The sequence below is a fragment of the Macrotis lagotis genome, chromosome 4 (assembly GCF_037893015.1).
Source record: "Macrotis lagotis isolate mMagLag1 chromosome 4, bilby.v1.9.chrom.fasta, whole genome shotgun sequence".
Taxonomy (NCBI): Eukaryota; Metazoa; Chordata; class Mammalia; order Peramelemorphia; family Peramelidae; genus Macrotis; species Macrotis lagotis.
In genome coordinates, this window is record NC_133661.1 from 225,814,557 (window position 1) to 225,840,768 (window position 26,212).

Here is a 26,212-nt window from a genome sequence, read left to right on the forward strand (position 1 = left end):
TCTTCGCAGATGACATGATCGTCTACCTAGAGAATCCCAAGAAATCATCTAAAAAACTACTGGAAACAATTAGCAATTTTAGCAAAGTTGCAGGTTATAAAATAAACCCCCATAAATCCTCAACTTTTGTATATATGTCTAGCAAGAAACAGCAGGAAGAGCTAGAAAGAGAAATCCCATTTAAAGTAACCTCAGACAGTGTAAAATATTTAGGAGTCTATTTGCCAAGACAGACTCAGAATCTTTTTGAAAACAATTATAAAACACTTCTCACACAAATTAAATCAGATTTAAATAACTGGGCAAATAACAACTGCTCATGGATAGGTAGAGCTAATATAATAAAAATGACAATTCTACCAAAACTAAACTATCTGTTTAGTGCCCTACCAATCAAAATTCCAAAAAATTACTTTAATGAATTAGAAAAAATTGTAAGTAAATTCATATGGAGAAATAAAAAGTCAAGAATTGCCAGGAGCTTAATGAAAAAAAATGCAAACGAAGGTGGCTTAGCACTACCCGATCTAAAATTATATTATAAAGCATTAGTCATCAAAACTGTTTGGTATTGGCTAAGAAATAGAGTGGTGGACCAGTGGAATAGACTAGGTGTAAAAGCAGGAGAGGATTATAGTAATCTGCTGTTTGATGAACCCAAAGGGTCGGGCCACTGGGATAAAAACTCCCTCTTTGATAAAAACTGCTGGGATAATTGGAAGTTAGTATGGAAGAAACTTAGATTAGACCAACACCTAACACCCTTTACCAAGATAAGATCCAAATGGTTACAGGACATAGACATAAAAAACAATACTATAAGCGAATTAGAAGATCAAGGACTAGTCTACCTGTCAGATCTATGGAAAGGGGAACAGTTTATGACTAAGGAAGAGTTGGAGAACATCACTAAAAACCAATTAGATGATTTCCATTACATTAAATTAAAAAGTTTTTGCACAGATAAAACCAATGTAATCAAGATCAAAAGAAAAGTAGTAAATTGGGAAACAATCTTTACAATTAATGATTCTGACAAAGAACTCATTTCTAAAATATACAGAGAACTGAGTCATATTTTTAAAACAAAAAGCCATTCCCCAATTGACAAATGGTCAAAGGATATGCAAAGGCAATTTACAGATGAGGAGATCAAAGCAATCCATAGCCATATGAAAAACTGCTCTAAATCATTAATTATTATAGAAATGCAAATTAAAGCTTCTTTGAGGTACCACCTGACCCTCTCAGATTGGCCAGTATGACCAGGAAGGATAATGATCATTGTTGGAAGGAATGTGGGAAATCTGGGACACTATTGCACTGTTGGTGGAGCTGTGAACTCATCCAACCCTTCTGGAGAGCTATTTGGAACTATACCCAAAGGGCAACAAAAATGTGCATACCCTTTGACCCAGCAATACCACTACTGGGTCTATACCCTGAAGAGATGAGGGAAAAGGGTAAAAACATTACTTGTACAAAAATATTTTTAGCGGCCCTGTTTGTGGTGGCAAAGAATTGGAAATCCAGTAAATGTCCTTCAATTGGGGAATGGCTTAGCAAACTGTGGTATGTGTATGTCACGGAACCCTATTGTTCTATTAGAAACCAGGAGGGACAGGATTTCAGGGAAACCTGGAGGGATTTGCATGAACTGATGCTGAGTGAGATGAGCAGAACCAGAAAAACACTGTACACCCTACAGCAACATGGGAGTGATATTCAACCTTGAAGGACTTGCTCATTCCATCAGTGCAACAACTGGGAACAATTTTGGGCTGTCTGCAAAGGAGAGTACCATCTGTATCCAGATAAGGAGCTGTGGAGTTTGAACAAAGTATAAGGACTATTCCCTTTAATTTGGAAAAAAAATAGATATCTTATTGTCTGATCTTGTTACCTCTGAGAATTCTGTTCTCTTTAAGGATATGACTTCTCTCTCATCACACCCAATTTGGATCAAGGTACAACATGGAAACAAAGTAAAGACTGACGGAGTGCTATCTGTGGGTTGGCAGCAGGGGGGAGGGAAGCAAGATTGGGAGAAAATTGTAAAACTCAAATAATATCTTTAATTTAAAAAAAAGTAACTGTCTTTGATTTCATTCCACAGAAAGTTTTTAGTATGAATCCACTCCTCTTTCTTTATGGAATTCTAATTCATGGATGGTATCATCCCTTAACTTTCTATTCATATTTGTTTATCTGTGTTTTTGTAAAATGAATGGAAAGAAAAGCAATAAAAGCCATTTGGTTGACCTCTGCAATACAGGAAGATGAGCAATGTAATGTTAAAATTGGAAAGGTACAAGGCAGCTAGGTGGTGCAGTGGATAGAGCACCAGCCCTGGAGTCAGGAGGACCTGAGTATTCAAATCTTACCTCAGATACATAATAATTACCTAGTGGTGTGACCTTGGGCAAGTTATTTGCCTTGTAAGGACTAAAAAAAAAATTGGAAAGGTAGGTTAGGACCAGATTGTGAAGGACTTTAAATGTCAAAGAGAAGATTTTATATTTGAACTTAGAAGTAATAGGTTATCATTGAAGTCCATTGAATTGGGAGGGTGGTGAAGAATGTGACATAGGTCAATACAGAAAGAAAATCACTTTGGCAGTTATGCAGAAGACTGAAGTAGGAGAGACTTGAGGCAGGCTGACCAACCAGTAGGATATTGCAATAGTACAGGAATGAAGGAATGAGGGCCTACATTAAGGTGATAACAGTATCCAAGAAGAAAAGAATAGAGAAATGTTACAAAGGTGAAATCAATAGACCTTGGCAATGAATTCGATATGGGGAAGTGACAGATAGTGAGGAGTTCATAATACATCTAGGTTATGAGCCTGGGCAAAAATGGTGGTGCCATCAACAGTAATAGAAAAACCTTGGAAGGGTTTGAGGGGGAGATAAAACTGTAAAAGTGTTAATTCTCAAATATCCATCCTATTGGTTATCTATGTCTTCAACTGCTTTCATTCTTCCTTATTTGGGTTAGTATGTTAATTGTTTGTGAGTACCTTCAAAAAGAGGGACTGAGCAGAAGGAAATGTTGATCATTGGGTCATTAGGATGGGGACTCTAGGAAGGCTGGGGTAGAGAAGCAGGCTGAAATGAATGACATCTTTAGAAAACAGTTTGATTTCTCCTGAATAACAAAGTCTTGTCAGTATTAGTAGTTGCCCTAGTCCAGTCCATCTTAGTCCATTTGCCTGCACAGTGGGTTCATATAATAATTTCTTCTATAACAATATAATATATCCATATAATAATATCTTCTCAGGACCACATCTTCCCTTATTACTACTTATGGGTGACCTTGTGTATTTAACTAGCACTTGAGCAGTTAGAATGAATTTTTCACTTCTAAAAATAACCTTGGAGTATTATGCCAATTTTGTGAACCATTTCATAATGTTATCAGAAAATCCAATATCATAATTGTTATGAAGCATGTAACAGCTAAAGCATAGATATTATAGACCATTCCTGGAATGCATTCCACCTCACCTCTGCCTCTTAGAAACCAGATTTCCTTCAAAGCTTAGTTCAAATGCTACCTCTCACATGAGCCTGAGCTTGGTGCTCTCAGATGCTGGTACTTTTCCTCTCTCCATCCCATTACATAATATACGATTTTGTATATTCTTGGAATTGCAGAGCTGTCTTCCTTAGAATGCAAGTTTCTTGCAAACAGGGATTGTGTCATTTTTGTCTTTGTATGCCCAGGAGTACCTGGCAGAAAAATAAGTACTTTATAAATGTTGCTTGTTATACCTAACTAAATTAGGTATAATTTTTTTTTATAAAAATCTTTTAAAAGAAATTTTTTTATCTTATTAAGACCATTGACTTTTTTAAAAATGTGGACAAAAATAGAAGTTAAACTATTCATAAAAAATCAATGCAAAAAATGATTGACTCTCTGGAAATATTTTATTTATTTAGTCTCCCCCTCAAACCATCCACAAAAGATCATAGATTTAGACCAGAAGAAGTTTTAGAGGTTATGTAGACTAACTTTCTCTTTTTATAGGTGAAAAAAGAAGAGGCCCAGTGAGGTTGTGATATGATTACTGAGGATTCAATTCCTGATCTTTAGGTCAAGATGGAAGCATCTTTCCATTTCACCATGCCACAGGGCACCATCACGCAAGATAGTCTAGAAGAGAATTCCTCTATATCTCCATTGTTGTAACTTCCTAGGCAAGCAGAAAGTAAAGGGAAGAATGCCTCCTTCTCAATTCTTTCAAAATACCTTTGAAATTGCATTTTTTCCCACATGTTGCTTTGCTATACATGAAATTGCATTTACCTTCACATGTTGGATTCTTATTCATGCTACAACCTCCCAATTTCACTGACTTGACTCAAGAATATAGCCTGGCCACTTTAGGGAGGGATATATATGTTTGAGGTGGGGAAGTGGAGAGCTAGAAAGAGTATTATAAATTATATAAAGAGTGTGCATGTGTGTGTATATGTGTGTGTGTGTGTGTGTGTGTGTGTGTGTGAGAGAGAGAGAGAGAGAGAGAGAGAGAGAGAGAGAGAGAGAGAGAGAGAGAGAGAGAGAGAGAGAGAGAGAGAGAGAGAGAGAGAGAGAGAGAGAGAGAGAGAGAGAGTATTATGTGGTTGTAACATCAATCAACTGTTGGATCATTTTAGCGTGAGTGTCATGGAAGGGCAGACCATCCACTTCCATTCCCACATTGCCAGTTACTCCACTCCGGACTTGATGTTGTACTAGGATTTTCATCATGTTTTCTTCCTGGAAAAAATGAAAGTTAGGGAAAATTTTAAAACAAATTTAATAATGACCCATAGTTCTATAGCATTTTAAAGCTTATAAGATTTTTTCCTTTATTGCCTTCTTATGAGGTAGATAGTATAAATTTTATCCTCATTTTCAGAGGAATCAAATTGTCTAAGGCCATACAATTAATAATGGTCAGTTAAGACTAAAGGCAATTAAAGTGTTTTTGCATGAACAAAATCAGTGCAACCAAAGCAAAAAGAAACGATTGGAAAACAAACTTCTACATCTAATATCTCTAACAACTGTATGGTGTCCAAGATTTATGCAAATTTATGTATGAATAAATGTGCAGATATATAGATATTTTTCTGAGATTCCACAAAAATGAATAAAGGATTTGAACACAGTTTTTAAAATAAGAATTGAAAGTAGCTATTAACAACCATATATGCATTGATAATGAAAGAAATGAAGCTCCAAACAACTCTGAGGTTTCATTTCACAAGCAACAAATTGACAAAGATGATAAAAGATGAAAATAGTTAATTTTGGACAGGTTGAAGGTAAGCAAGCATACTAATACACTATTGACAAATTTATAATTGATCTAACTATTCTGGAAAGGAATTTGGAACTATGCTGAAAAGAGAATCTAGGTGAGAGATGATGAGAAACTGAACATTTATGATGATTGCTTGAATAAAGAAGAGATGACAAATGGGAGAGATGTTGTAGAAGAAGAAATAACATTTAGCAAGCTATTGGATATGAAAGTTTAGGGTAAATACAAAATTGAAAATTATTGCCAAGGTAATGATAATGGTATCCCTCACAGAAAATAGGGAAGTTAGGATAGTTCTGGGAGGATAGATAATGAGTTCTGTTATGGGCATGTTTAGTTTGAGATGTGTATGGGACCTTACAATAGAAATAGTCAAAAATTGTTGTGATGTAGAACTGTAGCTCAGGACAGAGAATGGAACTGGATGTGCACATCTAGGATTCATCAGCATAGAGATGACAATTAATTATATGAGAATTAATGAGGTTACTGAGACAGAAGTTATAAAGAGAGGAAGAAGGCTTAACCCCAGTGTCATTTCCTAATGACAGCCACTCTGATAGAATAATATTATTATAATATATAATAATAGTTACTTATGAGTATATATTTATATTCTGTTTTATATATATAAACATTTATATATTTATATTATGTTGTATATTTATAAATAAAAATAAGTACAGTTAAACAAAACTAACAATATATTGTATATGTCTGAAAAAGATTGTTTCATTCTTCACCTGTAGTTCACCACTTCTCTGGTAAAGCACAAAACATGTAACATCATCAGTCTTCTGAAGTCACAGCCTTGATTAGATTGGAGTTCAGAAGTTTTTCAGGGTCAAAGTCCTTCCTTCCTCCCTCCTCCCCTCCTTCCTAATACAAGTATTTAAATAGGTGTCATACTTATCTGTAGGTATCCAACCACATATAATGCAAAAAAAGTAACTATCTTAGATTTTATTCCACAGAAAGTTTTTAGTATGTATCCATTCCTCTTTCTTATGGAATTCTAATTCAACTTTCTATTCATATTTCTTTATCTGTGTTTTTGTAAAATGAATGGAAACAAAAGCAATGAAAGACATTTAGTTGACCTATGCAGTACAGGAAGGTGAGCAATGTTAAAATTGGAAAGGTAGGTTCTCTCCCTCCCTCCCTCCCTTCCTCCCTCTCTCCCTCCCTCCCTTCCCTTCCCTCCCTTCCCTCCCTCCCTCCCTTCCTTCCCTCTTCCTTTCCTTCCTTCCTTCCTTCCTTCCTTCCTTCCCTTCCTTTCCTTCCCCTTCCCTTCCCTTTCCTTCCTTCCTTCCTTCCTTCCTTCCTTCCTTCCTTCCTTCCTTCCTTCCTTCCCTTCCTCCCCTCCCTCCCTCCCTCCTTCCTTCCTTCCTCAATCAAGGTTAAGTGTTACCCAGGGTCACACAGCTACTAAGTATCTGAGCTAAAAATTATGGAATCAAATCTCAGCTCTACCACTTACCAGCTGAATGACCTTGGAATTTAATCTCTCCAGGCCCTAGTTGCTTCATTTATAAGTGAGCAAATGGACTAGATGACTTGATATTCTGTCCAATCCTAAATCTATGGTCCTATGATTCTAAGGTAAGGAAGAGGTGGCATGGAAGGCTTGTATACAAAAGTCTAGGACATAATTGGTTCAGGTTTATTTGATGGATGAGATAACCAGATCAGATAATTAAAATGACTTGTCCTTGGTCACATAATTATTAAAGAGCAGAGTCAGGACTCAGACCAAGATTCCAGACTCTAAAACTAATATTCAACACAGCATCTCTATTAGATCTTATTATCCTACCTATATCCTCCTATGTAGCCAAACTGAACTACTCTATCCCCTGTAATTTCTGGCCTCTGTGCTTTTGCCTATGCTGTTCCCTGAATATGATGTACTCTTACAACTCCTATCTCCCCACTTTTTAAATTCCTACTCAGTCTTTTTTAAAAAAATTCAAAATCATTTATTTCAATTTTGATAAATATTTGATGGTGTCCCTCAAGTAGTTTCTTTTTTAAATAAAAATTTTATTTATTTTGAATTTTACAATTTTCCCTCCAATCTCGCTTCCCTTCCCCCATCCCTCCACAGAAGGCAGTCTGTTAGTCTTTGCATTGTTTCCATGGTACACATTGATTTAAGTTGAATGTGATGAGAGAGAAATCATATCCTTAAGGAAGAAAAATAAAGTATAAGAGGTAGCAAAATTACATAAGATAACTTTTTTAAAATTAAAGGTAATAGTCTTTGGTCTTTGTTCAAACTCCACAATTCTTTCTCTGGATGCAGATGTTGTTCTTCATCGCAGACAGCCCCGAATTGTCCCTGATTGTTGCACTGATGGAATGAGCAAGTCCATCAAGACTGATCATCACTCCCATGTTGCTGTTAGGGTAACACTCAGTCATTATAACTCAAAGAAAACTGGTTCTGGAGAAAAGGGAATGAGTTTAAATCTTGCCTCTGATGCTTACTGCCTAGGTGACATTAAGTGAGGCAATCAACCTCTATGGGCCTTAGTTTCCTCAGCTATAAAATGAAGGGGTTGTATGAAATGATCTTCAGGAATCCTTCAATGAGAATTATTACCCTCAGACCTTACACATTTAGCACATGGTTTTGCAACCCTCTAATATAATTATATATTATGTCTCTTCTAGTTACCTATGGTTGTGTCTTTTCCTCTCCGAGACTACAAATTCCATGAGGTCTTGTCTAAACACTCTATCTCTAGAGTGGATAGAATGCTAGACCTGGAGTCAGGAAGTTCAAATCTGATCTCAAGATACTGTGTGACCCCAAACAAATCCCTAAACCTCTGTGTGTCTCAGTTCCTATTTATAAAATGAGCTGGAGGAGGAAATGGCAAACCACTCAAGTCCCTTTGCCAGGAAAACCCCAAATGGGGTCACAAAGAATTAGACATGACTGAAATGACTGAATAAGAGCCATGCCATACAGTATGCTGAATTCTGAAGGCAATTGTTGATTGAATTATCTTCAGTTGATAACCAACCAACTCTACAGCTTCTCATTTTAGCTATTCATGATCAATACATGAGAAAATTCCCTTTAGGTTTGTTTTCTTTGTGAAACTTTTAATGAATAAGTGCAGCCAAGGAAACTTGCCTAAAATCTGTTTCCTGTTCATTGTTTTAATTTTTGCTCTTTATTTTTAATTTCATCATATCTTTTTTTTTTAATTTAGAAAATACTTTTATAACTACAGTATTTTCTTCCTTTGTGGGACATATCTGACATGGCCCCAAAATACCCCATAATGTACCATGGAGTCCTCACCATCTTAATGATTTACCATAAATTCTTTTTTTTTTTACAATCTTTGATTTTTTTTTAAAGATTTTGTTTTACAATTTTTCTCCCAATCTTACTTCCCTCCCCCAACCCCGCAATGGAAAGCAATCTGTCAGTCTTTATTTTGTTTCCATGTTGTACATTGATCCAAATTGAGTGTGATGAAAGAGAAATCACATTCTTAAGGAAGAAACAAAAAGTATAAGAGATAACAAGATCAGACAATAAGATATCTGGTTTTTTTTCTAAATTAAAGGGAATAGTTCTTGAACTTTGTTCAAACTCCATGGCTCTTTAGCTGGATACAGATGGTATTCTTCATTGCAGACAGCCCAAAATTGTCCCTGGTTGTTGCGCTGATGGAATGAGCAAGTCCATCAAAGTTGTACACCACCCCCATGTTGCTTTTAGGGTGTACAGTGTTTTTCTGGTCCTGCTCATCTCACTCAGCATCAGTTCATGCAAATCCCTCCAGGCTTCCCTGAAATCCCATCCCTCCTGGTTTCTAATAGAACAATAGTGTTCCAGGACATACTTATACCACAGTTTGCTAAGCCATTCCCCAATTGAAGGACATTTACTTGATTTCCAATTCTTTGCTACCACAAACAGGGCTGCTATGAATATGTTTGTACAAGTGATGTTTTTACCCTTTTTCATCATCTCTTCAGGGCATAGTTCCAAATTTCCAGAAAGGTTGGATGAGTTCACAGCTCTACCAACAGTGTAATAGTGTCCCAGATTTCCCACAACCCTTCCAACAATGATCATTATCCTTTCTGGTCAAATTGGCCAGTCTGAGAGGTGTAAGGTGGTACCTCAGAGAAGCTTTAATTTGCATTTCTCTAATAATTAATGATTTAGAGCAATTTTTCATATGGCTATGGATTGCTTTGATCACCTCATCTGTAAATTGTATTTGCATATCCTTTGACCATTTGTCAACTGGGGAATGGCTTTTTGTTTTAAAAATATGACTCAGTTCTCTATATATTTTAGAAATGAGTCCTTTGTCAGAATCATTAGGTGTAAAGATTGTTTCCCAAATTACTACATTTCTTTTGATCTTGGTTATATTGGTTTTATCTGTGCAAAAGCTTTATAATTTAATGTAATCGAAATCATCTAGTTGGTTTTTGGTGATGTTCTCCAACTCTTCCTTAGTCATAAACTGTTCCCCTTTCCATAGATCTGACAGGTAAACTAGTCCTTGATCTTCTAATTTGCTTATAGGATTGTTTTTATGTCTAAATCCTGTAACCATTTGGATCTTATCTTGGTAAAGGGTGTTAGGTGTTGGTCTAATCTAAGTTTCTTCCATACTAACTTCCAATTTTCCCAGCAGTTTTTATCAAAGAGAGAGTTTTTAATCTCAATAGCTGAACTCTTTGGGTTTATCAAACAGCAGATTACTATAATCCTTTCCTGCTATTGCACCTAGTTTATTCCACTGGTCCACCACTCTATTTCTTAGCCATTACCAAACAGTTTTGATGACTGATGCTTTATAATATAATTTTAGATCAGGTAGGGCTAAGCCCCCTTCTTTTGTACTTTTTTTCATTAAATTCCTGGAAATTCTTGACTTTTTTATTTCTCCATATGACTTTACTTACAACTTTTTCTAATTCAAAGTAATTTTTTGGAATTTTGATTGGTTGGGCACTAAACAGGTAGTTTAGTTTTGCTAGAATTGTCATCTTTATTATATTAGCTCTACCTATCCATGAGCAGTTGATATTTGTTCAGTTATTTAAATTTGATTTAATTTGTGTGAGAAGTGTTTTATAATTGTTTTCAAAAAGTTTCTGAGTCTGTCTTGGTAAATAGACTCCCAGGTATTTTATATTGTCTGAGGTTACTTTGAATGGGATTTCTCTTTCTAGCTCTTTCTGCTGTATCTTGCTAGACATATATAGAAAAGTTGAGGATTTATGGGGGTTTATTTTATATCCTGCAACTTTGCTAAAATTGCTAATTGTTTCCAGTAGTATTTTGGATGATCTCTTGGGATTCTCTAGGTAGACGATCATGTCATCTGCAGAGAGTGAGAGTTTTGTCTCTTCCTTCCCAATTCTAATTCCTTCAACTTCTTTTTCTTCTCTAATTGCCAAAGCTAACATTTCTAATATGATATTGAATAGTAGTGGTGATAATGGGCATCCTTGTTTCACCCCTGATCTTATTGGGAATGCCTCTAGCCTCTCCCCATTGAATATAATGCTTGTTGATGGTTTCAGATAGATACTGATAATTATTCTAAGGAACAGTCCATTTATTCCTACACTCTCTAGTGTAGGAATGGGTGCTGTATTTTAGCAAAAGATTTTTCAGCATCTATTGATATGATCATATAATTTCTGATAGCTTTGTTGTTGATATAATTGAGTATACTAACAGTTTTCCTAATATTGTACCAACCCTGCATTCCTGAGATAAATCCTACTTGATCATAATGTATTATCCCAGTGATAATTTGTAATTGTTTTGCTAAGATTTTATTTAAGATTTTGCATCTATATTCATTAGGGAGATAGGTCTATAATTTTCTTTCTCTGTTTTAACTCTTCCTGGTTTAGGTATCAGCACCATATTGGTTTCATTGAAAGAGTTAGACAGAGTTCCATCTTTCCTTATTTTTCTGAAAGTTTATATAGAATTGGAACCAATTGTTCCCTAAATGTTTGGTAGAATTCACTTGTGAATCCATCAGGTTCTGCTCTGGTGGATTGTTGAATCTCTTTCTCTGAGATAAGGTTGTTTAGGTATTTAATCTCCTCTTCATTTAACCTGGGCAACTTATATTTTTGTAAATATGCATCCATTTCACTTAGATTATCAAATTTATTGGCATAGAGTTGGGCAAAATAATTTCAAATTATTACTTTAATTTCCTCCTCATTTTACCATAAATTCTTGATGAGCAAATTAGTTCTAAGATCACTAAATCATATAACACAGATCAAATAAGGTACCAGAGAGATCTTAGTTCAACCCTTCTATTTTAGAGTTGATGAAACTGAGGTCAACAGAGTGGAGTTAATTACTTAAAATTACACAGGTATTAAATAGAAGAGATGATATTTAAATCCAGGTCTCCTGATTTAAAGTCTAGTGTCTGTAGCAAAGGCCTAGACATATATTTTGAGAATCATAGAATATTAAACTTAGAAGGGACTTGGAGCATTAGAACATAGAATATTAGAGCTGAAAGGGACCTTTACCACATGGAATGTTAGAAATAGAAGTAACCTTAGAGGTCAATTCAGGAAGCCTTTCCTAGGTCTTTTAATTCTAGTGCCTTCCCTCTGTTGATTATTTCCTATTTATTTTTGTTTTTTATTGTCTCCCATAATCAGATAGTAGAGTCTGAGAACAGGGATTGTCTTTTGCCTATCTTCATTTTTAGTGTAATGCCTGGTTCAGAGTGTATTCTTAATAAATTCTTACAAAGTGACAACTCCTTTAAGTCTCTTCATAGTTGACAAAATTGGAAACTGAAGCCTGGAGAGGAGAAATGACTTGTCTGAGGTCTCATAACTAGTAGTAGCTCTGAATAAGAATAATTGGGGGGCCAAGTCCCCTATTGTAATACTAACCAAAATAATGGCTGGAGAATTGGGGTAAGATGTCTATATCTTAGTCTAGGCATATCATATCTGGGCAGAGTCTTATTCCCATGTACCGGAATTGTCTCTGTCCACAAGCAGGGTGTGCCAGGTGGGTTGTGTAATCACTAAATGTTGGCTGGGAGTCTGGCCAAAGTACTTCCATCAATTGCTGCTTGTGGGGAGGGGGCAGGGTGGGGAGAGAAGGTCCTTCATAAAATGGTACAAACAGTGCTTTGCTGTCTTTTTTTTTTAATTAATGGGTTGAGGTGAAGAAAGCTGCTATTTACAGAAAGTTAGGCTTCCAAATAACCCTTGCTTCCCTTTATACAACTGGTAACAAATTTTCTATCTCACCCCCCATTGCATTGATCAGGAATATCCTAGCCTTAATGCAACAGAGTTTATGGCATGTGAGAGACCTCCTCTCCAAGGACCACGCAAGGAGTTCAGTAGTTATCTCCCCCTATCATTCACAAACCTTCACCCATAGACAACACTCAGGAATCTGGGAAGAAGTAGAACAGATCTAGAGTGGGAGCAAAAATAAGTTAAATATCTCCATTTTCAAGAATAGCAATATTGGGTGGCTAGGTGGCACAGTGGATAAAGCACCAGCCCTGGAGTCAGGAATACCTGGGTTCAAATCCGGTCTCAGACACTTAATAATGACCTAGCTGCGTGGCCTTGGGCAAGCCACTTAACACCATTTGTCTTGCAACCCCCCCCCCCCAAAAAAAACCAAGAATAGCAATATTAAGAGGGAAAGCCTGAGGACAAATGAGAGTATTGACTGAGGAGAAAAGGACTCAATACTGTTTCATTTCCAAAGGAAATGAAATTTCAGAGGGACAAATTCATATTCAATATAAGGGGAAACTTATCAGTTAGCATGATCCATAAATGAGAAGAGGGGGTCTCTCAGGAGCTCCTGGGTCATCCTGTTCCCAAACATCAACTTCTGTTGTAGGCTCTCAACTTGGGGGTTGAAGGACCTATTGTCATGACTATCATAAAGGGAATTTCTGTTCAAATAGAGATCCCTGAAGCAGGTTGACTTCAAACCTGCTGGTGAGTTAGGGGGATGTCTACTCTAAGCAAAAGACTTCCCCTACTAGAATGGACAGATGAGAACAAGTTGTTCCAATGGCCAAGAAGTTGGCTGAATGCTTAGAGATTAGTTAGACATTGAGAACTTCAAGACCATTCACTGCATCCTGGGCCATCACTGGTTATTGTGACTTTTTCTTGCCATTTGCCACTTCAGTGACTCAGAGAGAATGAGCCTGATGGCTTTGTGCAACTCTGCCTCACCTAAATCCAATACAGGCACAAGTCAAGACATCACCTTCTGGTGTCATCGGTCCTCTTTGAAATCAAAGGACAAGCAACTACAGCAATAGGATGTAAAAATTGAGAGAGAATGAACAGTCTATTTTGCCTAAAATGTTATGTCTGTAAAGTCTTGAAGTAGAAGATGATGATCTAGACAGGTAAGTTGGAGCAAGATAAAGAAAAATGTTGATGGTCAAGATAGATACAGAGTTTATACTTTATTGGGTAGGCATTAAAGAGTCAGTGAAGATATTTAATCAGAAGAATGGCTTGATCAGAATGGTGTCAGGGCCTAGATGTTGGTGCCAAGATCACAGAACTTTAAAGACAATAGAGCCCATCTAGCCCATCTCCTTTGTATAGGACAGAGATTCAAAGCCAGGTCTTCTAACTTTATTTGTTTTTTTTTTTTTAGGTTTTTGCAAGGCAAACGGGGTTAAGTGACTTGCCCAAGGCCACACAGCTAGGTAATTATTAAGTGTCTGAGATCGGATTTGAACCCAGGTACTCCTGACTCCAGGGCCGGTGCTTTAGCTACTACACCACCTAGCTGCCCCTGGGTCTTCTAACTTTAAACCCAGCATTCATTCTACAGTAGGAATGTTGTACTGATTTCCAATGTGTGAGGGAATAGATCAAGTAGGAAGAGAATAATGATCACACTCTTTTTTCTGTTCCCACTTCACTGGAAGTTTACAGGCTCTGGAACCAATCTGGCTCTTTAAAAATCCCTTTGATGTGACTACTAGGGATAGTTTGACACCTCTCACCCCTCAGTCCTAGTCTATCCCTAGAGAGATGGCCAAAAAATTCTTTTTACCTTTAGATCAAAAAGACAAGAGTGATTATTTTTTTTTCATACTTGTTCTTCAGTTGTTTCAGACTCTTCTTGACCCCATTTGGGGTTTTCTTGGAAAAAATAATGGAGTAGTTTTCCATTTCCTTCTTCAGTTCATTTTATAGATGAAGAACTGAAGCAAATGGGGTTAAATGATTTTCCCAGGATCATACTGTTAGTGTCTGAGACCAGATTTGAACTCAGGTTTTCCTGTCCTCAAGTCCAGTGCTCTATTCACTGTACCATGCAGCTGACACATCCCCTCCCCATTTGTTTTCTGAGTTCTCTAAAAAGAATTTGAAAAAAAGAAACTTCATAGCGGATTAGAGCAGTGGGTCTAGAGTCAAGAAGACCCACATTCAAATTTGTCCTCAGATATTTGCTAGCTATATGACTTTAGGCAAGTCACTTAACTCTATTTGCCTCAGATTTCTCATCTGTAAAAATGAGCTGGAGTTGGAAATGGCAAGCCACTTCAATATCTTTGCCAAAAAAATCTTCAAATGGAGTCACAAAGAATCAGACACAACTCAACCACAACAGCAATGCCAAAAAGAACTCAGAAGACAGTTGACTCAATAACAATAGGACATTACTTCAGACCTCAGTCTCTTTATCTATAAAAATGAGACTTGGTTTAGACATAGTCAGCACCAACATGCAGTGACTCTCATAACTAATTTTGGAGACCAGAAGTTTGGCCTGTATGTGATGAGCCTTTCCAGGCCTAGTACAACTTACCAAGACTCAGACAGAGAGTTGGAGGGAAAGTAACCCCAAAGAAATCAAGATTTGTATTGAAGAATGAAAGAACATTTATTAGCAACTTAATGGAAACTGAAGAAAATGTTAGCTGAAAGAATATTATTATTAATAATAAAAGCATTTGTATTTGTAGTGCTCTAAGATTTGCAAATAATGTTATTTCTTATATGTCATTTAATAATTAATGAGCCCAAAGTCACACAGGCTATGACCATGCAAATGCTGCAGGACTGAGTGCTCAGACAGTTGGAGAAGTCAGCCCTGGGAACACCAGAGGAAATGATGGACCAAACCAAGGTTTTGGGAAAAGCAGGTAATGAATTGGGATATTGATCCTGTTTGACTCTAACTTTCCAATGCTAGGACTTTTCTCTAGTTTAATGGATTATGTTTCTGTTAAGATGGTGTAGGGGAGGAGAAAAAAAATACCTGTTCTGTTACTAATAGAACTTATGAGTCCCATTATTATTCTTAATATCCTTTATGATTAATATGCTTTGTATTCAATCATTTATTAGATTGATGTTTGTAAAGAAGACTGAATACTTCCAAAAAAGCAAACCCAATTCAAAAGCTTCTGGAGAAATTTATGAATGAGATCCAATATAAGTCAATCCAATTGTCATTAGAGAGTTATTCCTTAAGACTAAACCCATTGTGTTGGACTTTAATAAACACCTAGGTGTCTACTAAAGAAATGATGGTTACAGAGTTCAGATTCCTGACACTATCCTTAACCACTGTCCAGACAGAGGAAGGTCTGGCACAATTAAGAGGCCCCTACTTTCATTTCTTCGCCTTCTTTTAAACAAGGATATTCCAACTTCTAACCCAAAGTAGATCAGTGCTAGTATTGCTTCCAAATGAGGAAAGGACACTCTATTAACAAGCAATCATCAAACAAGCATTTTCTAAGCACAGCACAGAAAGTGTTAAATGCCAGACCCAATATCAACAAATGAAAAACCAAGCTCTTAATGAGTTTACTTTCCAAAGGAAGGAAACAAAACATAAACTAGAGATTTAATCAGCACTTGTTAACTGAATGATCCTCGAGCCTACAAGGTTGTGCTATATTTCGTCTCTGAAGGATCCATGGCCTTTGGGATATGAAGAGTATTTATTATCTGACTCTTTAGAATTTCTCTTAACCACAGAATTTCAAACTGGCCTAATTCTTCCTTGAGGCTTTCTTGAAAAAAACAAAATTTACTATGTCAATAGCAACCTTACTTCTCATACTTATCACGTTCACTTCTAATGCATTTATTATATAATTTTTTAAATTATAGTAACCTGTGTTGATGTTTTATCCCCGCTACCAGACTGTTAACTCTGGGATCATTGGAACCAATCATTTCTTAATTACACTATCTCTTCATGTACTTAGCATAGTATTGAAAAATGTTATTCAATGTATTATTTTTTTTAACTTTTTTTTTTAAAAATTTTTTTGTAAGGCAATGGGGTTAAGTGGCTTACCCAAGGCCATGCTGCTAGGTAGTTATTAAGTGTCTGAGGCCGGATTTGAACTCAGGTACTCCTGACTCCAGGGCCGGTGCTCTATCCACTGCCCCTAGTCAATGTATTTTTTTTTTAGGTTTTTTGCAAGGCAAACAGGGTTAAGTGGCTTGCCCAAGGCCACACAGCTAGGTAATTATTAAGTGTCTGAGGTCGGATTTGAACCCAGGTACTCCTGACTCCAGGGCCGGTGTTCTATCCACCTAGCCACCCCAAGTCAATGTATTCTTGTTGAATTGAATAGTCCTATAGTTTATTTCTCTCCATTTACTCTGATTCAGGGATACTGGTCTCTTTGCTGTTCTTTCTACAAAACAAGACTTCTCAACTCTGAACGTTTTTAGTGATAGTTATCCATATCTGGAACCCTCTCTTCATCTCCATCTCCTGGCTTCCCTGACTTACGTAGCTTCTTTTAAGTCTCAGTGAAAGTCCCACTTTTAAAAAAGAACCCTTTTCCAGACTTCTATAATCTTAGTGCTTTCCCTCTGAGATCCTACTCAAAATATATTGTATATATATTTTATATTGTATTGTATATTTATATGTATATACATCTACATTTATATATCTTGTATATATTTGGGTGTCATATAGATTTTTTTGTGTATTAGCTTACAGATATTTTTTCTTTCTTGCATCTCTAGTATTTAACTTCTAACTACTGCGTGAGTGCCTTCCTTATATAAATTTTCCATAAAATAATAGGCAAATATATATTTGGCATTCAAACAACATAACCAGCCCATCAGAGTTGTTCTCTCTGTAGTAGATTTTGGATGCTTGGTAGTTTAGCTGGAAAAAGGACCTCAGTGTCTGGTAACTCTGTAATCAATTGTAGGACATGGGAGACACTGGCACGAGAGGCAGTTCAGCATCAAAGAAGGTGTTGTGTTCTATGAGCAAAGTAGAATTGTAGTAGTTCATAAGAAATGTGAGATGTGCAAATTTAGATACATCTCCACCCCAAATATTTGTGCCTGATCTCTGGTAGAGCCTTCTGATCATCTTCAGTCAGACACACTGTATTTTGACTCCAAAATAGCAATGCAACTTTGGTTCTCTTTGAGAACAAAGGACAATCAATATTTAGCACATCACCTAAGCCATGATGATAAATGCTTGTTTACTTGACTTGTTGACTTCTGTATCTGTTGTTAGCCAGTTGCTAAGCCTGCTTCTCTACTTTGGTAAAGCTCAGCTTCTCTTGTTTTATTTCAATCTACTCTCATTTGTGGGCAGGGGGCTTGTAATCAGGAAGATTCATTAAATCTGGGCTCAGACACTAGCTGTACGACTCTGGGCAAGTTACCTAACCCTATTTGCTCCAATTCCTCATCTGTAAAATGCGCTGAAAAAGGACATGACAACCCACTCCAATATCTTTGCCACGAATGGAGTCAAGAGTCAAACACTGAAACGACTCAACAACAACAAAGTTTACTTTGTGGTCTCCTGGAGCATTATTAACTTCCTCCAATAAAGGCAGAAGTTCTGGAAGCTTGATACTTCTTGTTTTAAAGGTCAAGGTCCCTTCTGAGACACCTACAAAGTTCTGCCCCGCCCTCCTTTTGCAACACCCCTGCTCTCAAGTTATTTGCAGAAAGGAGGTGATTGACATTCTTTAAACCCAATGACTGGTCTAGCTTTTCTTGGCTCAGGTGATCAATTCCACCCACCACCCCAAGTTTTCTTTGATGACCCATCCATCACAACCCCTTTCCCCTATACTCCCTTCCTTGCACTCTCCCAAGGGATCCAAATCATTGCAGTTGGATAATATCAAAAAAAATCTGTAAACAAAGGAACAATAACTCATTTCCTAAACAGAAGAGGAAAACTACTCTGCACAAGGGAAAAGCAGGGGGAGTTAAGGGACTGAATGGAAAACCATAATGGTGAATTTTCCATCCTTGGTTGGTTGAAATCAGACCAGGGTATTTCCTTGCTCTGATTAATTCTTTCTTTTGTGAGTCAGAGACCATATGCAAGAAAGTCCCAAACACTTCCCCACCACTACTCCCAAAAGTCAGAAAGTATGAGGTAGAGTGGCAAGATTATACTAGATTTGGAGCCACAGAATTTGGGTAAAAATTCTATCTCTGACACTTACTCCCTGTGTGGCTCTGGGCATCCTTATCTATAAAATGGAAGAAGTGATCTACATGAGGAGTTCTTAATTTGGGTCCATGAACCCCTTGTGTGGATAAATTTCAGAGGGTTGGTGAACTTGGATAGGAAAAAATCTTTATTTTCACTAACCTTTAACTGAAATTTAACATTTCCTTCCTGACCATTTAAAAAAAATTGCTGAGAAGGGGTCCATGTTGTTTAATCATTTCATTTGCATCCAATTGTTTGTGATCCTATTCAGGTTTTCTTGGCAAAGATAATGGAGTGGTTTGCCATGTCCTTCAGCTCATTTTACAAATAAAGAAACTGAGGCAAACAGGGTTAAGTGGTCACATAAGCAATCTTCATTAGATTGCCTGGCATCAAAAAAAGAAAAGACCTAAAACCTTATGAATCCCTGGCCTAGTGGCCTAGATGGTCTCTAAATTCCTACTGCATGTTCAGTTCTATGATCCTATCTATTTTCAAACATATATTCTAACTTTTAGAATAAAATCTCCAGATTAATTTTTGACTTAGAATCTTATGGGTAGTTTGGTGGCAAGAAAGAGGACCAGGCCTGGAGTCTGTAGCACCTGAATTCTAATATGGCCTTCAATACTTAATAGCTATGTGACTTTGGACAAGTCACTTAACCCTGTTGGTCTCACTTTCCTCTTCTGTAAAATGGGTTGGAGAAGGAAGAAACTACTCCAGCATCTTTGCCAAGAAAATCTCAAATGGGGTCATGAAGAGTCAGATACCTCCAATCAACAAAACAGCAACAACAAGACTTTATACCACTTCTTTAATTCAAACCTTAGCAAGTGTTCGTAAATGGTTAATGCAAGCTGAAAAACTTGCGAAATAGTTATTGGCTTAGTGATCCATGTAACATTGTTTGTGTTCATCTTGTCTGAACATGAAATGAAATACAACAGCTGGTGTGTTCCAATGTTAGCCTTTAAGCCTGGAAGGCACTCTCTTAGACGGTATCTATCTAGGCCTCCTGGCTCCTTCCAGCCCAGTCCATTCTGGACAAATCACCAAACTAATCTTAAAATCACTTTATTTTTCATCCTTCATTCAAATAGTCATTAGGCATATGGAGGCAGGTTAATGTAGAACAAACAGCCCGGGACTTAGAATCAGATATATGTAGCTCAAATTCTGAAACAGTTCTCTTAATATCAGTATGACAGTGGTCAAGTCAATTGTACTCTTGGACTCTCAGTTCCCTCATCTTTAGGAAGAGAAATGGATAAGATATCTTCTAAAGTCTTTATAATTCTAACATCCTACAAAATATCAGCTGCCACCCAACTACCAAATACAGGGTAGACAAGTCAGTTTAGCTGGGTCATCAAGGCACCCTGAAAGAGAGACAGGAGGCCATGTAGGCCAGTCAAATCAAACCATCACTGCCATTTTGACTGCTAGGGATAGCTCAAGATTCTACATTCAAGACCCTTGGGAGTAGGGTCCTGGGATGCACTTTGATGACCATTCCCACAATTGCTATAGCTACACTTACTAAAGATCAGAGTGGGGGGGGGGACCTTGGCACAAAAGTTCTCAGCACTGTCAAATAGTTCATCATCAGAAACTGATTTGGTTTTATCCATGGAAATTTGCTTTGTTTCTGTACCCTAAAGCCCATGGAACTTTTACATGTGACTTGTGGCTGAAGTCTTCCATAACTGTTGTGTCCCTCACTAAAGTATGAGCTACCTAAGAGGAGAGAATGTCTCATTTTCCTATCTGTATCCCTAGCATTTACATACAGTAAGAACATAATAATTGTTTCATTCATTAACTCATTTATTCATTCATGCATAAGCACAGTTAAATGAGCACTCCAAGTGTGCTAAGAATTGTTATTCGGTTATTCAGTCCTTTTTGGCTCTTCAGGTCCCTATTTGTGTTTTTTTTGACAAAGATACCTGGTTTGCCATTTCCTTCTCCAGCTCATTTTTCAGATGGGTAAACTGAGGCAAACAGATAACACACCCAGCAAGTGTCTGAGGGCAGATTTGAACCTCAGGAAGAGGGTCTTCCAGATTCCAGACCCAGCTCTCTATCCCCTGCCCTACCTATCTTCTTGCTTAGTATTGTGGAGGATTCTAAGCAAGCTTAAGGCTTGTAATTTCCTGCCCCCAAGCACTTCTCTATTGTTTGGAAAGTCAGGATACAAGGCATGTTGACAGCATGGGACAGTTTGATCGACTGAAAAAAACAGTGGCCCTGATAATGACAGGATTATAGAATCTTAAGATGAAAGATGATTCAATCTCCTAGCCAATGGAGGAAGCTCCTCTAGCATATCCTGATAGGTTACAGTTATCTAACTTCTCCCCAAACTTCCTTTCAATAGCTGGGACAGGGCCTGGTAATTCTTGAGGTCTGTCTGATGATGAAACTCCACTAAACAATTTATAGACAAACTATACCTCACATTTTTGGAACAGTAGATACATCTATCAACCAATCAATCAACAATTCTGAATTTGTACCCAGGGTCACACAGCCAGTGAATATCTGAGGCTGAATTTGAACTCAAGTCTTTATGATTCTAGGCTCTAGCTGCCCAAGAGTTAGGAAAACCTGAGTTCAAAGCCTGTCTCAGATTCTTACTTAGATCTGTGGTCCTGCATAAATCATTTGACCTCTTCCAGTTTCAATTTCTTTATCTGTAAAATGAGGATAAAAATACCACCTACCACACAGGGTTACAGTGAGGAACAAATGAGATGCCATATATATAAAGTATTTTATAAACCTTAAAGTGTCATATAAGTGCTATCTGTATATAAATGCTAATTATTAACAATAAATGATAATTATTATGAATATCAGTAATGATATACATGTTTCAAAATGACAGCTTTTCATATACTTAAAGACAAATTTCCTAATCTTTCATTGTCTTTACTTCTCCATCTCTCATTTCCTCTCCTACTCATATGACTTGACTTTCAGGCCCTGCTCTGCACATGTTCCAATTGGTTAATATTCTTCCTAACATGAAATGCCAATAATTATACTCTAAGTGTTGTCTATAGGGGTTAAGAAAAGTAGAGACAACTTGTGCCACTATGCCTTCCATTCAAATACCCTCAATGGCTTTCTATTGCTTATCAGATCAAGTTCAAACTCTTCAATCAAGTATTCCCCATTTTCCATAATTTGTCCCATCACCCCTTTTGTCTCCCATTTGATTCAAACCAAATCTTCACCATAGAGCTAGAGCCTAGAATCATAAAGACTTGAGTTCAAATTCAGCCTCAGATATTCACTGGCTGTGTGACCCTGGGTACAAATTCAGAATTGTTGATTGATTGGTTGATAGATGTATCTACAGTTCCAAAAATGTGAGGTATAGTTTGTCTATAAATTGTTTAGTGGAGTTTCATCATCAGACAGGCCTTAAGCTGGCTGGTCTCCTAACTCCTATTTCTCCTCTCTTCTATCCCTCCTACTGTGTACCTCCTCCCCCCCAATACTCTTTATACTCTCTGGATTGGGAATTGGATCTTCTACTCCTGGTGGAAATACCCTTGCCTCTTCTCTCTCTTACTCATCCTTCAAGGTTCAGCTCAAATCTTCATAAAGCCTTCCTTTATTTTTTTTAAATTTTATTTGAGTTTTGAGTTTTACAATTTTTCTCCCAATCTTCCCCCCCGCCAATGCAAAGCAATCTGTCAGTCATTATTTTGTTTCCATGTTGTACACTGATCCAAATTGAGCGTGATGAGAAAGAAATCACATCCTTAAGGAAGAAGCAAAAAGTATAAGAGATAACAAGACCAGACAATAAGACATCTGGTTTTTTCCTAAATTAAAGGGAATAGTCCTTGAAATTTGTTCAAACTCCACAAAAGCCTTCCTTTATGATGCTACCCTATACTACTCTCTCTCCTTTATCTGCTCTGCCAAAGAATTTACTTTCTGTCACCTCCTCCTCCCGGCCCACACACACACATTAGCACTTGTTTTATGTTCATCCATCATTAATTTGTGTCTTGGTTTTGTTCCACAATTCTAATATATATGGTTGAAAGGTCTAAAAGAGAGTCTCCAGACTATCTGGGTGGCTCCTCTGTCGATGATTTCTCAAAGGACAGTGACAAAAATCACACAGGTTGAAAAGACATGTGTGGACTGCTCTTTATACCAATAGAGAGAATACTCCCAACAGTGAGGTCATGGATCAATGAATTATTGTTATCATTAATAATCTTGTTTTCATCTTTTCAGATTAACTCAAGCAGAAGCAATTCAGGGGAAAGTTGATATTCTGCTATTATTCTTTTACATTTAACATTCTGGAGACTACATTGTATAGGTGGATAAAATAATTGCTTTTTGTAATTTAATAAAAGTATTATGTAAGCTTGTCTTCTGTGAACTCAGTGAGAGGTTCTTTGGGACAATTCCAGTAGCAAATAGTATGATGGGGATGATATATATGTCTCATCCTATTTCCCCATGGTTTTGATTTCATTAAGCTTTTCATTACACACAGCTTGGAGATTATGAGTATCTGGAATATAGGAAAGACAGTGTATTGAACCCAGGGTTGAACAAGGAGGAGAACAGGATAAATTGCCTTCAGGAAATTGCCAGGTTCCTTTAATGATCCCCAAGCTTCCTTTGGAAACAAAGATTCATCTTTTCAATGCCAATATTCTACTGGTGTCTCTTCAAAAAATTGAAAGTAATTATCATCAAGCGGGCAATGGAAAGGGAGATATAGTGCACATGAGCAGAAACCTCAGAGAAAAAGAGGACTAAAAGACAATTAATGGAAATTTTAAAAAAATGTATGATAGGAAGAAAAAGATGGGCTGGTTAAATGACAAGAAGAAGAGATGAGAAATGAACAACCAGAGGGTACCATTGGTATCCTTGGGGTGTGAAGAGAAAGGGATAAAGGCCTTCACAAGTTGAGTGGCCCCCAGGTGATAAACTTATGAGAGGCTATGTACAAAAGTCTCATAGGATGAATCAGCATGGAAGGGTTGCAATCTCTATCACTGGAGGATCAACCAAATGAAAATGGCCTTCCCCTCCCCACCTTTCATCTGAGCATTAGGTAGTACATTACCTTTACGACAGATGGGAGAGCCTGAGTCCAGCCTGGTGTTCTTGAAGAGATGATGGGTAATCCAATAGCTTTCCGTAGGTAGCGCTCATGTATGTTATTCATGTTCAGTAAATAGAGTGCACAGGCCAAAGCATAACCTCCCCAATTGGAAACACCTAACACAGAAAACAGAGGCTCAATCACAGGACCAAAAGACAGGAGAGATAGCTTTCCTTTACTTTAGGTAATTTTGCCTCTAAGCCATCTGGGTAGAAGAGGTTCAGTGTGGAGCTCTAGAACAAAGGATTTCACATTTCTAGATATTCGATAACCCTTAAAAATTAAGAAATCAATCATTTAGACTAATGTTAGAGTGGAAAAGGTGCTAGAATTAGTGACAAAAGATTTTATATTCTAACTCAGTCCTTTATTAGTTGTGTTGCCTCAGACAGATCTTTTCAGCCATCTGATCCTCCATCTTTTCTTCTCTAAAATGGGACAATAATATATTACCTATCTTACAGTAATGTTAGGAGGAAAGTTCTTTTAAACCATTAAGCTCTATATAAATGAGAACTATTATACAAATTTTATATAACATTATATAATCACATTATAATAATATGATCACATCATAATATAGTCCATCATATTATATACAATCATGTTAAAATAACAATTATATGTTTAATTTAAATATTTTTATTAAAATTGCTAACATATAATTATATAAAGTTATATAGTAATTACACTAAAATCATAATTATTATATTATGTAATCATTATGGTAGAACATTGTATCTCATTCTTTGATCCAGTAACACTAGTCTTCTGACAATTCTAAGCATTTTCTCTGGCTGTCCACTATGCCTGAAATGCTCTCCCTCCTCAGTTTGGATTGCTGACCTCCTTGACTTCCTTTTAAGTCCCAACTTAAAACACACCTTCTACAGCAGGGTTGTAAATCATTTGGTCTGGAGCAGTGAAGGCAATTGTAGGGAAGACATGAAGCTCAAACAAATCTAAGAGCTTTTTAGATGTGAATTCACACAATTAATTCAGGCTAATTTTTAAGTTGATAATTTTGTATGGCCCATGAAGGATGTTATAAATATCCAAATGGCCCTTGACAGAAAAAAAGTTCCCCATTCCTGTTTTACAGGATGCTTTCCCTACTTCCTCTTGATTCTATAGCTTCCCTCTATTCATTATTTTTTAATCATCCTGTATAAATTTTGCTCTCCCTCTCCCACCCACCCCCCAGTGCTTGGAAATAGTAGGTTCTTAATAAATGTTTTTTCTGATTTATTGATTATATGATTTGTATACTTTTTTTTTGTCATTTTGCTCATTAGATTGTAAGTTCCTTGAGAGCAGGGACTGGTTTTTTTTGCTTTTCTTTGTATTGCTAGCATATTTCATAGTTCCTTAGTAAGTGCTTACTTGTAGGTGTCTAATTTTTCTGATTGATTAAATAATTTGTACAAGTTTGGTTTTTTTCTTGACATGTTTCTCTCATTAGATTATAAGCTCCTGGAAGGCAGGGACTGCTTTTCTTTGCATCTCTAGCCTTTAGCATAGTGCTTGTATGTAGTAGGTACTTAATGAATGCTTATCATTGACTGACTCTGTGGGCATCTTACCAGTGATGACAGCAAAATCAGCCTCCACATCACAAGCTATGACATCCCCATTCTTGATATACTTCTTCACAGATTTTTTGACTTTTCCCATCCCAAGTTCATTTCCTCCATCACCAACACCTAGGTTAGAAGGGGAAAAGAATAAAAAGATAAGTTTCATGAACTAGAGAAAGAAGGAAGGTCATTTTTTATATATAACAACAACAACAACAATACCTGCTTGTCACAGGTATGCCCATGAACATGGATACACACATGTACAATTACTATATTATGTAATCATTATAGTAGAACATTGTACAACATGGTGTAATGGAAAGTGCCTTGGAGTGGGAGAATGGAGAACAGAATTCAAGTTCTGGCTTAATCACTAGCTTATGCAACTGAGTAAATTATTTCTCAAGGTTTCAGATTCCTCTTCTGTAATATATGCTTGCAATTTCAATATAAATGAGGTTATTTAAAGGCAACTTAAGTGACCTAGGGTTAGGGGAGGTGCAGCCCTGCATTGGCTCCTTTTCTGAGAGTTTCTTTTTCTTTCTTTTTCTTTTTTTTTTGCAGGGCAATGGGGTTAAGTGGCTTGCCCAAGGCCACACGGCTAGGTAATTATTAGGTAATTATTAAGTGTCTGAGACCGGATTTGAACCCAGAT

General features: G+C 36.9%; 1 protein-coding gene across 1 annotated transcript in view; it reads right to left on the reverse strand.

Annotated features, from left to right (window-relative positions):
* Positions 1-3,823: 3,823 nt before the first annotated feature.
* DGLUCY (D-glutamate cyclase) overlaps positions 3,824-26,212 on the reverse strand; it is a 125,915-nt gene continuing 103,526 nt past the window's right edge. Inside the window, exons 11-13 of the mRNA XM_074235500.1 lie at positions 25,561-25,680; positions 23,939-24,093; positions 3,824-4,771 (exon numbers count right to left, since the gene is read on the reverse strand). Coding sequence (XP_074091601.1) covers positions 4,628-4,771; positions 23,939-24,093; positions 25,561-25,680 — 419 coding nt within the window. The 3' untranslated portion in view covers positions 3,824-4,627. The remainder of the gene's footprint in view (positions 4,772-23,938; positions 24,094-25,560; positions 25,681-26,212) is intronic.